The sequence below is a fragment of the Nycticebus coucang genome, chromosome 5, assembly GCF_027406575.1.
Source record: "Nycticebus coucang isolate mNycCou1 chromosome 5, mNycCou1.pri, whole genome shotgun sequence".
NCBI classification, from domain to species: Eukaryota; Metazoa; Chordata; class Mammalia; order Primates; family Lorisidae; genus Nycticebus; species Nycticebus coucang.
This window is the reverse complement of record NC_069784.1, coordinates 52,752,034-52,765,730: the sequence shown is the minus strand read 5'-3', so window position 1 is coordinate 52,765,730 and position 13,697 is coordinate 52,752,034. Positions and strand designations below refer to the sequence as shown.

The window sequence follows — 13,697 nt, the reverse complement described above, 5'->3', positions numbered from 1 at the left end:
CACAACAACCATTTTCCGCGCCAGGAGCATACCGTGTCCACGCGCCTCTGCAAGCTTGCTCATTGGCCGGACTCCTGGTAAACAAAGTCCGGACAGCCAATGGGATGGCTGTGCACGAGGACAGCACGCGCCTCCAGGCCGGTGCTCGCGTGGTTCCGCAGCCGGGGCTACTATATAGACCAGTTTCCGGCTCCTGCTAGAGATTCGCTCCTCTGCTCCAGCTTGATACCTTCTTTCTTTTTACTGAGATCTGGATTTTCTTTTCTCTCGCGGTTAGGGAGAAAAAAAAGAAAGACCTTATTTTATTTTATTTCTTTTCTTGAAATTTTTTGGCTAACCGGCAGCTTAAAAAATTTGGATACTTTTTTAAAAACTAAATAGTTAAGATTCCTTTGTGGGCGTCTTTAAATCTTGTTTTTAAACCCAACCTGTTGAAGGACAGGCTCACTCCTTAGGAAGCGTGGGATAATTTACTGCAAAGGGTCCTTCTTGGATTTGAGGGTTTTGGTTTTTTGTTTCACTCCCGTTTCCGACTCTTGAGCCAACTCAGCCCAATCATGGTGATGTTCAAGAAGATCAAGTCTTTTGAGGTGGCCTTCAACGATCCTGAAAAGGTGTATGGCAGTGGCGAGAAGGTAGCCGGACGGGTGATAGTGGAGGTGTGTGAAGTAACTCGAGTCAAAGCCGTTAGGATCTTGGCTTGCGGAGTGGCCAAAGTCCTCTGGATGCAGGGATCCCAGCAGTGCAAGCAGACCTTGGACTATCTACGCTACGAAGACAGGCTTTTCCTGGACGACCAGCCAACAGGTACTTGCTCAGTTCAGTGTTGGAAGGGGAAAGCTGATGAGAGAAGAGAATTGAAAGGAATTACTAGAACCTGTACTAAGAGTTTTAAATTGTTCAGTTTGGTTTGAATTAATGTGTTGCTTCCTCTTTAATTTTAATCTGCAAACATTTGCCCTATACCCCTCCCCAAGGGTGATGATTTGAACAATTTCTTAGGGTACTATGTCCTACCTAAAGGTGGTCCTTGAGAGTGTTGTATGAGCTATTTAAAGGCTCTTGCATGTCTAAGTGGCTTATTCTTGCTTTGCTTTCTGTTGGAGATGTTAGTAGGGTAACACCTGGGTGAGCTTTGCAACTGTCGCTCCCCCCCAAAAAAAATGCATCAGAATCTCTAAGAACATAAGGGATGAATGATTTTATAGGGGATTTTATAGGGCTTTGTAACTGTCGCTCCCCCCCCCCAAATGCATCAGAATCTCTAATTTAAGAACATAAGGGATGAAACTGTCCTGTTATAATAACCCTTGTCTGCTACTTCAGCTTTCTTTTATCACACAGCTGCATTTTAAGTGTAACAAGAAACCTAAAGGTTGCTCACTTTTCTCTCCCTTCAGGTGAGAATGAGATGGTGATCATGAGACCTGGAAACAAATACGAGTACAAGTTCGGCTTTGAGCTTCCTCAGGGGTAGGTATCAACTAAATGCATATGTGGACTCTTCTATCTCTAAATATTTTGTCGTCTTTGATCACTTTCTGTTCCTGAAGAGCATTTGAAAATTGTTTTTCTTGACACAGGCCTCTGGGAACATCTTTCAAAGGAAAATATGGATGTGTAGACTACTGGGTAAAGGCTTTTCTTGATCGCCCCAGCCAGCCAACACAAGAAATAAAGAAAAGCTTTGAAGTGATGGATCTGGTGGATGTCAATACCCCTGATTTAATGGTGAGGTTCATTTTAAGATTCTGTTTTTCTGGGTCACAGGAATGATAAATGAAGTGCTTGGGCATCTCAAAACACTTTTTTTTTTTTTGGTCTCATTCTGTGTAGGCACCCGTGTCTGCTAAAAAGGAGAAGAAAGTTTCCTGCATGTTCATTCCTGATGGGCGGGTATCTGTCTCTGCTCGAATTGACAGAAAAGGATTCTGTGAAGGTAAAAACCTAGTGCTTAAAATGGTAGACAGATAATAATAGACACTCCGGGTTTGGATGTGAGGGCACAGGGCTGGGGCAAGGAAATATCATAAACTGTTCTTAGTAAGTTTTTATCTTTCTGCTAGGTGATGACATTTCCATCCATGCTGATTTTGAGAATACATGTTCTCGAATTGTGGTCCCCAAAGCTGCCATTGTTGCCCGCCACACTTACCTTGCCAATGGCCAGACCAAGGTGCTGACTCAGAAGTTATCATCAGTCAGAGGCAATCATATTATCTCAGGGACATGTGCATCATGGCGTGGCAAGAGCCTTCGGGTGCAGAAGATCAGACCGTCTATCTTGGGTTGCAACATTCTTCGAGTTGAATATTCTTTACTGGTGAGTGGATGGGAGTGGCTATAGGAGACAAATTGTTTATCTGTTACCTTAACAGTTGGGTTTTCTCCAGACCTCATCCAACAAAACTGCCATCTTCCTTTTTTAGATATATGTTAGTGTCCCTGGCTCAAAGAAAGTGATCCTTGATTTGCCATTGGTAATTGGCAGCAGATCAGGTCTAAGCAGCCGAACATCCAGCATGGCCAGCCGGACCAGCTCTGAGATGAGTTGGGTAGATCTAAACATCCCTGATACCCCAGAAGGTGAGCCAGACATAATATCTTTTCTTCCCCTTTGGTCTGCTTGGGTAGGTAAAACTGTGAAGGTCCAGCATCTCTTGGTTAGGCTTCTTACCTCTACATATTTTCTCTTTTTAGCTCCTCCTTGCTATATGGATATCATTCCTGAAGATCACCGACTGGAGAGCCCCACCACTCCTCTGCTAGATGACATGGATGGCTCTCAAGACAGCCCTATTTTTATGTATGCTCCTGAGTTCAAGTTCATGCCACCACCGACTTACACTGAGGTGAGAATTGTCATTTTTACCGTTACATTTGTCCTGATCCTTCTATATGAAGTGGACTTGGATGGCCAAAGTAATTTTTTCTTGTAGTTATATAAACTAAAAGGGTCTCTTTCTTCCTCCAGGTGGATCCCTGCATTCTCAACAACAATGTGCAGTGAGCATGTAGAAGAAAAGAAGCAGCTGTGTCTACTTGTTTCTTTTCTGCCTCTCTTCCTGGATTCTTCACTTTTTTAAAGAGACTAAATAGTCTCTACAGTGGGGTGTGGATCCACCACAGCCTCTGACTTCCTAATGTAGGAAATGATCAGCAGGCAGTCTCCTGGGCCTTAAGAGTGTGGATTTATCTTCAGCCAGGGCCAGTGTTGTGATATAGGGGTGTTTGCTGGATGGGTTTTAAACAAGCTAAAAAAACTTGCCCATCCATTTTTTTCTCAGATCTTGAAAAAGTGGAGGCATTTTTAGTAGTTATGAGTCGGGTAGAAATGGTCCCCTAACACGGTCTTCTCAAGATTTTTTTTGGAGGATTTTTATGGATTATTGTAACAACATAGGACCTTTAACTATGCCTTGTGGAACAGAGCCGATTTAGCAAAACTAGGAGAATGAGAAGGAAAATCGTGGCCAAAACTTTGGGAAAGGAGGTTCTTAAAATTTGTGTATTCCACCTCCCCCCCCCACTTTTTATACTTATAAAAAAAAACCTTCCAGGGCTAGTTTGGTTTGGAAAAGAGCTTTCCCTATGAATTAAAGCAGTGGTTCTCAACCTGTGGGTCATGACCCACAGGAACTGTATTAAAGGGCTGCAGCATTAGGAAGGTTGAGAACCACTGAATTAAAGGGAAGCTGCTCTAAGGTTGTCTTTGTTTGGAATATACCTTAACCTGGCTTAAAGCAATAGTAACTGTCTCACCAAAGGTCTTAAAAGCCATTTTTAGAGCCTATTGCACTGTATTCTTTTTTTGTAAACATTTTCATATGGGAGAATGTGTTTTTCTTTTCATGTGAGTCCTTGGAATTTATTCTAAGGTAAATGTTCTTAGCACTTTAGTGTCTGTCAAATTTTTTGTTCTTTTTCCTTTTAAATATAAGCTAAAACTGGTCTACTATGTCTCTAGGGGTAAGCACAATGACAAAAAAAGTGTTACACTTTTGAGACTTTGTCCCAGTGTACAATATTATATAACTCTAACATTTTAATTATATAAAAGGGCTACTGCTGTCAGCCTTGCTCATTGTCACTTCTCCAAAACCCATGGAGGAATTCTAGATCAAGACACCCAACACTGATCAGAGCCTCCAGACACTGCCATGAGAAACCAGAGGGCAAGTCTTCACAAAAGCCCCCCAAACTCCCTTCCTGCCCAGTGTTAGGAGATAGGGATATTAGCTCCTCTGTCACTGCAGCTGCCAATACTTGGTCAGTCACCCTCAGCCATAGCACTTTGTTCATTGTCCTGTGTCAGAGCACTGAGCTCCACCCTTGCTGAGAATCATTACAGCCAGAAAGTATAGGCTGACAATGGTTTGTTTTTGTTTTTAATTATCTTTTTGTATGATAAAAAACTATATTTTGTACTTAACCAGATATATTTTCACCCTAGATGGGGGTATTCTTTGTTAAAAAGAAAATAAAAGGTTTTTTAATGACAAATGTTTTTCTTTCTCTTGTCTGAGATGGAATTGGAGAAATTGTTAGAAGGTGTGCCTGTTAAGTAAAGCTTGCCTTTACTTCACATTCCATACTACTGAAAATCCCGTGGAAAGAATATTTCCTGTTGACTCTAACAAATATCATTAAAGTGGGGATTGGAGGGGTGAAGAGGGAAGGAATTGGGGCTATGTTTGGTCTTTCCCTGGGATCTTCCAGGGGCCTAAGGTAGTTTTTTCCAAATCCATGGCTAATCATTAAATTTTACCAGATAGGGAGTAGTTCATGAGTTCTTGAAATACAGGGAAATGTTTGTGAGGGGATGTAAGAGTGGAGGTTTATATGCTGATAAGGATAAATTCAGGACATAAAATTACAAGTATAAAATTCTTGGGCTGACTGCAGTTGCTCACCCCTGTAATCTTAGCACTCTGGGATGCAGAGGCAGGGGATGGCTTGATTTGAGCTCAGGAGTTTGAGAGTAGCCTGAACAAGACCCTGGCTCTAAAAATAGCTGGGTGTTGTGGTGGGTGCCTGTAGTCCCAGCTATTCAGGAGGCTGAGGCAAGAGGATTGAACGTGAGGCTTGAGCCCAAGAGTTTGAAGTTGAGAGCTATGATGCCACAGCATTACTCTGTTCCACAAGGCATACCAACAAAATGAAACTGTCTCAAAAAACAATCCTAAGTATATAATAGCAGTAAATGTTTGCTAAATATTCAACCCTACACTTATCCTTTCCTCTTTCTTCCTTGTAGGATCATAATTACAGATAAATTCTACAATTCCACTTTTTTTGTTGAGACAGTGTCTATTGTTGCCTAGGCTAGAGTGCGGTGGCATGGTCATAGCTCAATGCAACCTCAAGGTCCTGGGCTTAAAACAATCCTGCCTCAGCCTCTTGAGTAGCTGGGAGTAACAGGCCTGAACTCCTATGCCCAGCTAATTTTTCTATTTTTTGTAGAAATGAGGTCTTGCTCTTGCTCAGGCCTCAAGTGATTCTCCAGCCTCAGCCTCCCAAAGTGCTAGGATTATAGGAGTGAGCCACTGCACCTGGTTGCTCCTTTTAATTGAAGGAGTGACAGGTGAGAAACCCTGGGATGGTTGAGGTCCATGCATTATTTGATTTCTAGCTAATTTAAGTACTTGCAGACAGATGTAGTCCTGGCTTTTATTTGAGGATTGGCTTTGCTATGGGTGTCCACAAACAGATTCCAAGTATCAGGCTCCCAGAAGTTCTACATAAAATAAATGAGTTGAACAATGGGATTGAAAAGATCCTTTCCCATTTCAGTCTTCATTTTTCATTTATCTTTCATTCTCTACAGCTCTCCCCAGGCTTTCTGAGTCTCTGTTTTTCATTACCAACGTGTCAGTCCCTAGCTCTATTTGCCACAGTGACTCTCACTTGAATCCCCCACCCTTCACCTGTTCAAGAATTTAGTAGCTCCACCCAATTGAATCTGTGACCAGGAAACCAGGTCAAAGTTAATGGAAAAGTTTCTTTTGCAGCTTGTTTTCCAGGGGCTGGAGTAGTTGGATCAAGGACAAGAGCAGACCAGAGGGCAGGAGAAAGGGATGGAGAGACCAGGGAGCACTTGATCGTGGTTGTTTGTGTCCCCAATCTGGCCACTGATACATGATATGAGAATGGCAGTGGCAGGGAGAGGGTAGGTAACTTATACCCAAGACCTCTTAGAGATTGGATGGTGGAAGGGCCAGAACATATGCATTCCCTCCTGATAACCTTAATACCCCTAATCCAGCACTATCCAAAATAACAGTATGATGATGGAAATATTCTTTACCTGTGCTGTCCGATACAGTTACCAGTACTCACCTGTGGCTGTTGAGCTCTAGAATATGCCTACTGATGAACTACATTTTTATTTTATTTATTTATTTATTCATTTTTGAGACAGAGTCTCACTTTGTCACCCTCAGTAGAGTGCTCACAACAACCTCAAACTCATGGGTTCAAGTGATCCTTTGACACCCACCACAACACCAGGCTAGTTTTTCAATTATTTATTTATTTATTTATTTTTTTATTGTTGGGGATTCATTGAGGGTACAATAAGCCAGGTTATACTGATTGCATGTTAGGTAACGTCCCTCTTGCAATCATGTCTTGCCCCCAGAAGGTGTGACACACACCAAGGCCCACCCCCCTCACTCCTTCCCTCTCTGCTTTTCCTTCCCCCCAACCTTAATTGTCATTAATTGTCCTTATATCAAAATTGAGTACGTAGGATTCATGCTTCTCCATTCTTATGATGCTTTACTAAGAATAATGTCTTCCACTTCCATCCAGGTTAATACGAAGGATGTAAAGTCTCCATTTTTTTTTTTTTTTTTAATTTGGCTGGGGCTGGGTTTGAACCCACCACCTCCAGCATATGGGACCGGCGCCCTACCCGCTGAGCCACAGGCGCCGCCCCTCCATTTTTTTTAATAGCTGAATAGTATTCCATGGTATACATATACCACAGCTTGTTAATCCCTTCCTGGGTTGGTGGGCATTTAGGCTGTTTCCACATTTTGGCAATTGTAAATTGAGCTGCAATAAACAGTCTAGTACAAGTGTCCTTATGATAAAAGGATTTTTTTCCTTCTGGGTAGATGCCCAGTAATGGGATTGCAGGATCAAATGGGAGGTCTAGCTTGAGTGCTTTGAGGTTTCTCCATACTTCCTTCCAAAAAGGTTGTACTAGTTTGCAGTCCCATCAGCAGTGTAAAAGTGTTCCCTTCTCTCCACATCCATGCCAGCATCTGCAGTTTTGAGATTTTGTGGTGTGGGCCATTCTCACTGGGATTAGATGGTATATCAGGATGGTTTTGATTTGCATTTCTCTAATATATAGGGATGATGAATATTTTTTCATGTGTTTGTTAGCCATTCGTCTGTCATCTTTAGAGAAGGTTCTATTCATGTCTCTTACCCATTGATATATGGGATTATTGGCTTTTTTCATGTGGATTAATTTGAGTTCTCTATAGATCCTAGTTATCAAGCTTTTGTCTGATTCAAAATATGCAAATATCCTTTCCCATTGTGTAGTTGTCTCTTTGCTTTGGTTGTTGTCTCCTTGGCTGTACAGAAGCTTTTCAGTTTAATGAAGTCCCATTTGTTTATTTTTGTTGTTGTTGCAATTGCCATGGCAGTGAGCGGAAGTCTTGCTCAGGCTGATCTCAAATTCCTGAGCTCACGCAATCCACCCTCCTTGGCCTCCCAGAGTGCTGGGATTACAGCCATGAGCCACTGTGCCCAGCCCCACATTTTTAATTATTTAATTAATTTAACTTTAATGACTTTGCGTGACTAGTGACTGCTATGTTGAGCAGCACATGAAAATCTAAGGAAGCAAACAACAGAGCTGTTCCCCCAGAGGAAACCCATCCTCCCTTAGAGCACAAAAGTCTCCACTCCACTTCCTTTTGCCTTCTATACACAACTTTTACCTCACTCCAGGATATTTTCTGCATTCAAGCTCCTTTAATTTGACATCCCTTGGTACTGGCCTAGCTGTATCTCTACTTAAGTGGGTGAATATTTTGGCTCTTCTTTGCCCATGCTCTTCTCATATGCCTTTTAATTTTTAAAGAGCTGTAACCTACATGAGCAGCCATTGGAGGAGATAGAGGTCTGAACATCATTTATTCATTAGGTCCAATCTGGTGTAGGAAGCTCTGAGAGAAGTCAGAAAGAAAACTAAAGAGAGAAAGGAGCTAAAGAAAACAAAATTAGTAAGGAAAAGGCAGGTACTTCTACAACCAGGGTCCTTGGATACCTGGACTGGTACCTCTGAACAGTCTGAAAACACTAGGATCTAATTGGGATGAGACATTGGGAGGGAAAAGTGTGGCAAGAGGATCTGACCCAGCACCTGGTCAGCAAAAAACAATCACACAGGAACTGAAGGAAATGAAGTGGGGTCAGGAGTGACCTTTGCCAAATTCTTTTTTTTGAGACAGAGTCTCACTCAGTCATCCCGGGGTTGAGTGCTGTGACATCATAGCTCACAGCAACTTCAACCTTCTTGAGTTCAAGCAACCCTCTTGTCTCAGCCTCCCAAGTGGCTGGGACTTTAGGCACCTGCTACAATGCATTTTAAAATAGGCTAGTTTTCCTATTTTGTAGAGAGAGGGTCTTGCTTTGCTTAATCCAGTCTTGAACTCCTGAGCTCAGGCTATCTACTCACCTTAGCCTCCCAGACTGCTAGGATTACAGGTGCGAGTCACTGTTAATATTTTGTTTGTTTTTTGAGAACAGGGTCTTACTACGTTGCCCAGGCTGGAGTGCCGTAGCTATTCACAGGTGCAATCACAGCACAGCCTTAAACTCCTGGCCTCAAAAGATCTTCCCCTGCCTCAGCTTCCCACTTAGCTGGGACTACAGGGATGTGCCCAGTGACCTTTGTCCAATTCTGTCAATGCAGATCCTCTTAAAGTTCTTTCCTTGACCACCTCTAGGTGATAAAAGTTATAATGTGAATGAGGCAAATATTTTCCTGACCCTGCAATGGCTATAGTTACTGTGCTAAGCACCCTCATCTCGATAGTTCTAGACTGAGAGATGAGAAGATTTTTGTCCCTTTTCTGTTCTGATCTCACATCCACCTCCATATAGTCTAGAACCTGGAAAAAGTTCAGGAACTAGCTTTCCTATGCTATGCAAGAAAAATAGTGCATATTATAGCATATATAGGTATAGTATATAGTATAGTACAGTACAGTCGTTAAGCACATGGTCCCTGAAGCTAAACTATCTAAATTATTATAAAATCCTACTTCTACCACTTAACTAGCCGCATGATCTTGAGCAACTTTATTAACCTCTCTGTGCCATAGTTTATTCATTTGAAAAATAGGCGGTAATAACAGTACCTATATCTCAGAAGATTGTTGTGAGAATTTAAAAAATATATGTGAAGTGTTAGAGCAATGGCAAGAAAGTGCTTTTTTCTTTTTTTGGTAGAGTGCTATGGAGTCATAGCTCACAGCAACCTCAAACTCTTGGGCTTAAGCAATTCTCTTGCCTCAGCCTCCCAAGTAGCTGGGACTACAGACGCTCACTACAACACCTGGCTATTTTTAGAGACAAGGTCTCGCTCTTGCTCAGGCTGGTCTTGAACCTGTGAGCTCAGGCAATCCACTAGCCTCGGCCTCCCGGAGTGCTATTATTACAGGCGTAAGCCACTGCTCCCGGCCTTTTTATTTCTTTCTTTCTTTCTTTTTTTTTTTTTTTTTGAGACAGTCTCCCTCTGTTGCTCTGAGTAGAGTGCTGTGGTGCCATCATAGCTCACAGAAAGCTCAAACTCTTGGGCTCAAGTGATCCTCCTGCCACATTGCCTGGCTACACTTTTTTTTTCCTGTTTAGTAGAGATGGGGCCTCACTCTTGCTCAGACTGGTCTTGAACTTGGTATTTTTCCCTGAGATGGACTAAACTGAGTAGCATAAAGGTCAGTGGAGGTGAGTGCCCTGATGAGGCCCAACTTAGCCTATCTAGGCTATTCCTGTTCTGTCCTGACCTTTTCATTCGCTTGACCCTTCCCTACTTTCTGCTGGACCTGTTACATAAGAAGGAAAAAATAAACAGACTCTGGACACCGGGGTTTTTCTGACAACCAATTGATTGGTCATCTTCAGGCGACAGAGTGATGGAAGAAGGAAGAAAGCAGGAACATGGGGACAGGGTTGTGAGTTCCACGTGCCCTCAATCCTGAGATGTCAAGCAAGGTCCATTCTCAGTCCTTGTTGGGTGATGGAGCTGATGACTACCTCTTCAAGTCAATCAAATGGTCAGTAAACAGGTTCTTGGAAATGTGTGGCTAGATTCCCAGCTTGGGTATTTTTAACCACCTAGACAGATGGACAGAGACTGGATTTCAGTGGCTGAGGGGGGAGGGGATGTTCAGGGGCATGAGAACTGTGCTGCCCTTATATGGTTCTATGGCTTATGACCCTTCTCCATCTCACCTGTCAAATTCTGACTTCCTCCATCTATCCAGACTCAGGGTTAATCTTTAGTCTCCTGTTCCATTTCTCTTTATTCCTAGTCATTCATGCTTACCTCACCTTCTAACTCTGAGAAACTGCAGTCCCTGTTCTAGATTCCAAGATGTTTTTACCTCTATATCCCTGCAAATCAGGAAGGGGGTAGTAGGGCAGGGGCCAATGGCTTTTTCACTTGCCCTAGAGAAAAGAATAACCCTACCAGTGATATTCATAGGCTTTTCTGCAGTTCTACCTCCTCAAGCTGTCCTGCAGGGGAGCCCCAAACTCCCCTGCAACCCCTCTCATACACCCCATTGCCAACAACTCTTAGAAACAGAATTTGAGAATATGGAAGGCCAGCTTTGGGTTTAATATACCTTGGAAGTGGAAGAAATATTCATGGAGGTCAGATAGGTTAGAAATGGTGATAAAGTCTGACAAGGCAAGATCTGCTATCTCTGGTTTTATTTATTTACTTATTTATTTAGAGACAATGTCACTCTGTTGCCCTGGGTAGAGTACCGTGGCATCATCATAGCTCACAACAACCTCAAACTCCTGGGCTCAAATGATTCTCCTACTTCAGCCTCTGGAGTAGCTGTAACTAAAGGTACCCGCCACCACGGCTGGCTAGCTTTTCTATTTTTTTTTTGAGACAGAGCCTCGAACTCTTGCCCTGGGTAGAGTGCCGTGGTGTCACAGCTCACAGCAACCTCAAACTCCTGGCCTTAAGAGATTCTTTTTCCTCAGTCTCCCAAGTAGCTGGGACTACAGGCAGCTGCCACAACGCCTGGCTATTTTTTGGTGGTAGTTGTTATTGTTGTTTGGCAGGCCTGGGCTGGATTTGAACCTGCCAGCTCTGGTGTATGTGGCTGGCGCCCTAGCTGCTTGAGCTATAGGTGCCACCGCTTTTCTATTTTTATTAGAGATAGGGTCTCACTTTTGCTCAGGCTGGTCTCAAACCCTTGAGCTCAAGCAATCTACCTGTATTGGTGTCCCAGAATTCTGGGATTATAGGCATGAACCCCCACACTGGCTTCTGCCTCTGGTTTTAGAAAACTAGGTCACCTGTGAGGTGGAGAAGCTGGGAGAGAGGTAGAGTGCGGGCAAGTCCAGAATATCTTTTTTGTGTGTGATCTCTACTTTAGATCAGAGTATCATTTGTATTTTCTGAGTCAGAGTCTCACTTTGTCACCCCAGGTAGAGAGCTATGGTGTCATAGCTCACAGAATCCTTAATCTCTTGGGCTCAGGTGATTCTTTTGCCTCAGCCTCACGAATAGCTGGCACTACAGGCACCAACCACAATATCTGGCTAGCTTTTCCTTTATTTATTATTTTTTTTTTTTTGTAGTTTTTGGCCGGGGCTGGGCTTGAACCCGCCACCTCTGGCATATGGGACTGGTGCCCTACTCCTTGAGCCACAGGCACCTCCTGGCTAGCTTCTCTATTTCTATTTTATTTATTTTGAGACAGTTTCACTTTATTGCCCTCAGTAGAGTGCTGTACCATCATAGCTCACAGCAACCTCAAACTCTTGGGCTCAAGAGATTCTGTTGTCTCAGCCTCCAGAGTAACGGGGTCTACAGGCGCCCACCACAACAGCCAGCTATTTTTAGAGACAGGGTCTCACTCTAGCTCAGACCTGTCTTGAACCTGTGAGCTCAGGCTATCCACCCACCTCGGCCTCACAGAGTGCTGGGATTACAGGCATGAGCCACCTCGCGTTTTTCTATTTTAGTAGAGACAAGGTCTCCTTCTTGCTCAGGCTGGTCTCGAACTCCTGAAGTCAAGCAATCCACCTGCCTCAGCCTCCTGGACTGCTAGGATTACAGGCATGAGCCACCACACCTGTCCCAGAATATCTTTTTGACAGTGAGGAAGGTTTAAAGGTTAGGAAGGGAGATAAGGAAGGAGAAATGAAAATTCCTAATTTAGTGCTCCATCTTCTTCCCTTGATCTCTTTAAACTGCTGAATACCTTTCTAAATCCAAAGACTCCCCACCTCGTTTCTATCTCAGCACCCCTTCTGATATTGTCACTCTACTTTCTGGGTGGAGGAGGGAATCAGATATTGATGCTTGAAGACTGGTGGGAAGCTGTGGGGGAGAAAGATTAGGGAGGGGAGATCTCACCATGCTTCATGTTTCTCTCCCTATGTCTTGATTTTAGCATCACAGGGGAAACTCTAAGCCAGAGGCTTCTACGCAGGACCAGCGTGTAGACAGAAACCTATACAATTTCTTCAAAAAAAATTGAATTGTAAACACTTAAAAACCAGGTTTCTCTAAAATCTACCTTGTGGTGTCTCTTAAAAAGCAATCCTATCTGGTTACACTGGATCACATTCTTTAATGGCTGAAGGGAGCCAGCTAGAGCTGGTTTGCCAGTACTCAGTATTCCCTTTTGCATTATACCCACCTACCTCACTCCTTTGTATCTAGCTGGCTCCTGTGTGGTGTTTAGGGTTACCTTAGCTTGCTACCTCTGCTCCAAGAAGAGCCTCCAAGATATTTCCTCTACAGAACCCTAACAGAGTGAATTATTGTCCCCTGGGGCTCTCAGAGCAGTCCAAAGTAGCCTATGGTGAGCCAGAAATGTCTTTGAAGTACCTATTTCATCTTTATAAATGTAAATTTTGATTTACACTGCATAATACATTTGTGTTGGTTTTAGTATAAAAATGATTTCTCTTCACCCACCAAATCTTAAAAGTAAAATTAACACTCTGGAAGATGTGCTGTGTGTATTCTGTGGCTCCAAACATTCCTCACAGAATTATTCCATGAATAACCTGATTTAAGAAGCACAGTATGAAGGCATGAAGCAAAGAGAGACATGGAGAAAAAGACATGGGGAAAGAGGAAGAGGAAAAGAATCTGAAAGGCAACAAGAACGAGTCCAAGTGATAAGCTCTCTAACTGGTCCTAAGCTACCCCTCCTGGCCTGGCCCAGGGCTGCTCCTGAGATGTTTACAGGCATCCCTGATATCTCTGGGCAGGTGTTAGACTGGTGGTTCAGCATAAGTCTTAAAACAGGAACCAGTCCAAGTAAGGGAAAGGTGAGGTGCCAAGGGCAGCCAAGTATGGTCAGACAGGAAAGATTGTGTAGGCTCCAGGAAAGAGGCTGGGGAAAGGAAATGGAAGACTTAGAAAAGGGCTGATCAGCATTTTCTGTTTCCTCTCCCAAATGGCTACATCT

The 13,697-nt window shown here is 43.2% G+C and overlaps 1 protein-coding gene across 1 annotated transcript; it reads left to right on the top strand.

Moving 5' to 3' along the window:
* Nucleotides 1–203: 203 nt before the first annotated feature.
* TXNIP (thioredoxin interacting protein) lies at nucleotides 204–4,498 on the top strand. The gene is made up of 8 exons (XM_053591787.1): nucleotides 204–807; nucleotides 1,401–1,473; nucleotides 1,584–1,731; nucleotides 1,837–1,939; nucleotides 2,067–2,323; nucleotides 2,430–2,586; nucleotides 2,701–2,852; nucleotides 2,975–4,498. The coding sequence occupies exons 1-8, from the start codon at nucleotides 558–560 to the stop codon at nucleotides 3,008–3,010; spliced, it is 1,176 nt and encodes a 391-aa protein (XP_053447762.1). The 5' UTR covers nucleotides 204–557; the 3' UTR covers nucleotides 3,011–4,498.
* The last annotated feature ends 9,199 nt before the right edge of the window (nucleotides 4,499–13,697 follow it).

Bases quoted from the DNA above. Each gene is read 5' to 3' on its own strand.
- TXNIP (XM_053591787.1), top strand. From the start codon at position 558: ATGGTGATGTTCAAGAAGATCAAGTCTTTTGAGGTGGCCTTCAACGAT. The intron at 1,732-1,836 runs GTGAGGTTCATT...CATTCTGTGTAG, and splicing joins TCAATACCCCTGATTTAATG to GCACCCGTGTCTGCTAAAAA. The intron at 1,940-2,066 runs GTAAAAACCTAG...TCTTTCTGCTAG, and splicing joins CAGAAAAGGATTCTGTGAAG to GTGATGACATTTCCATCCAT.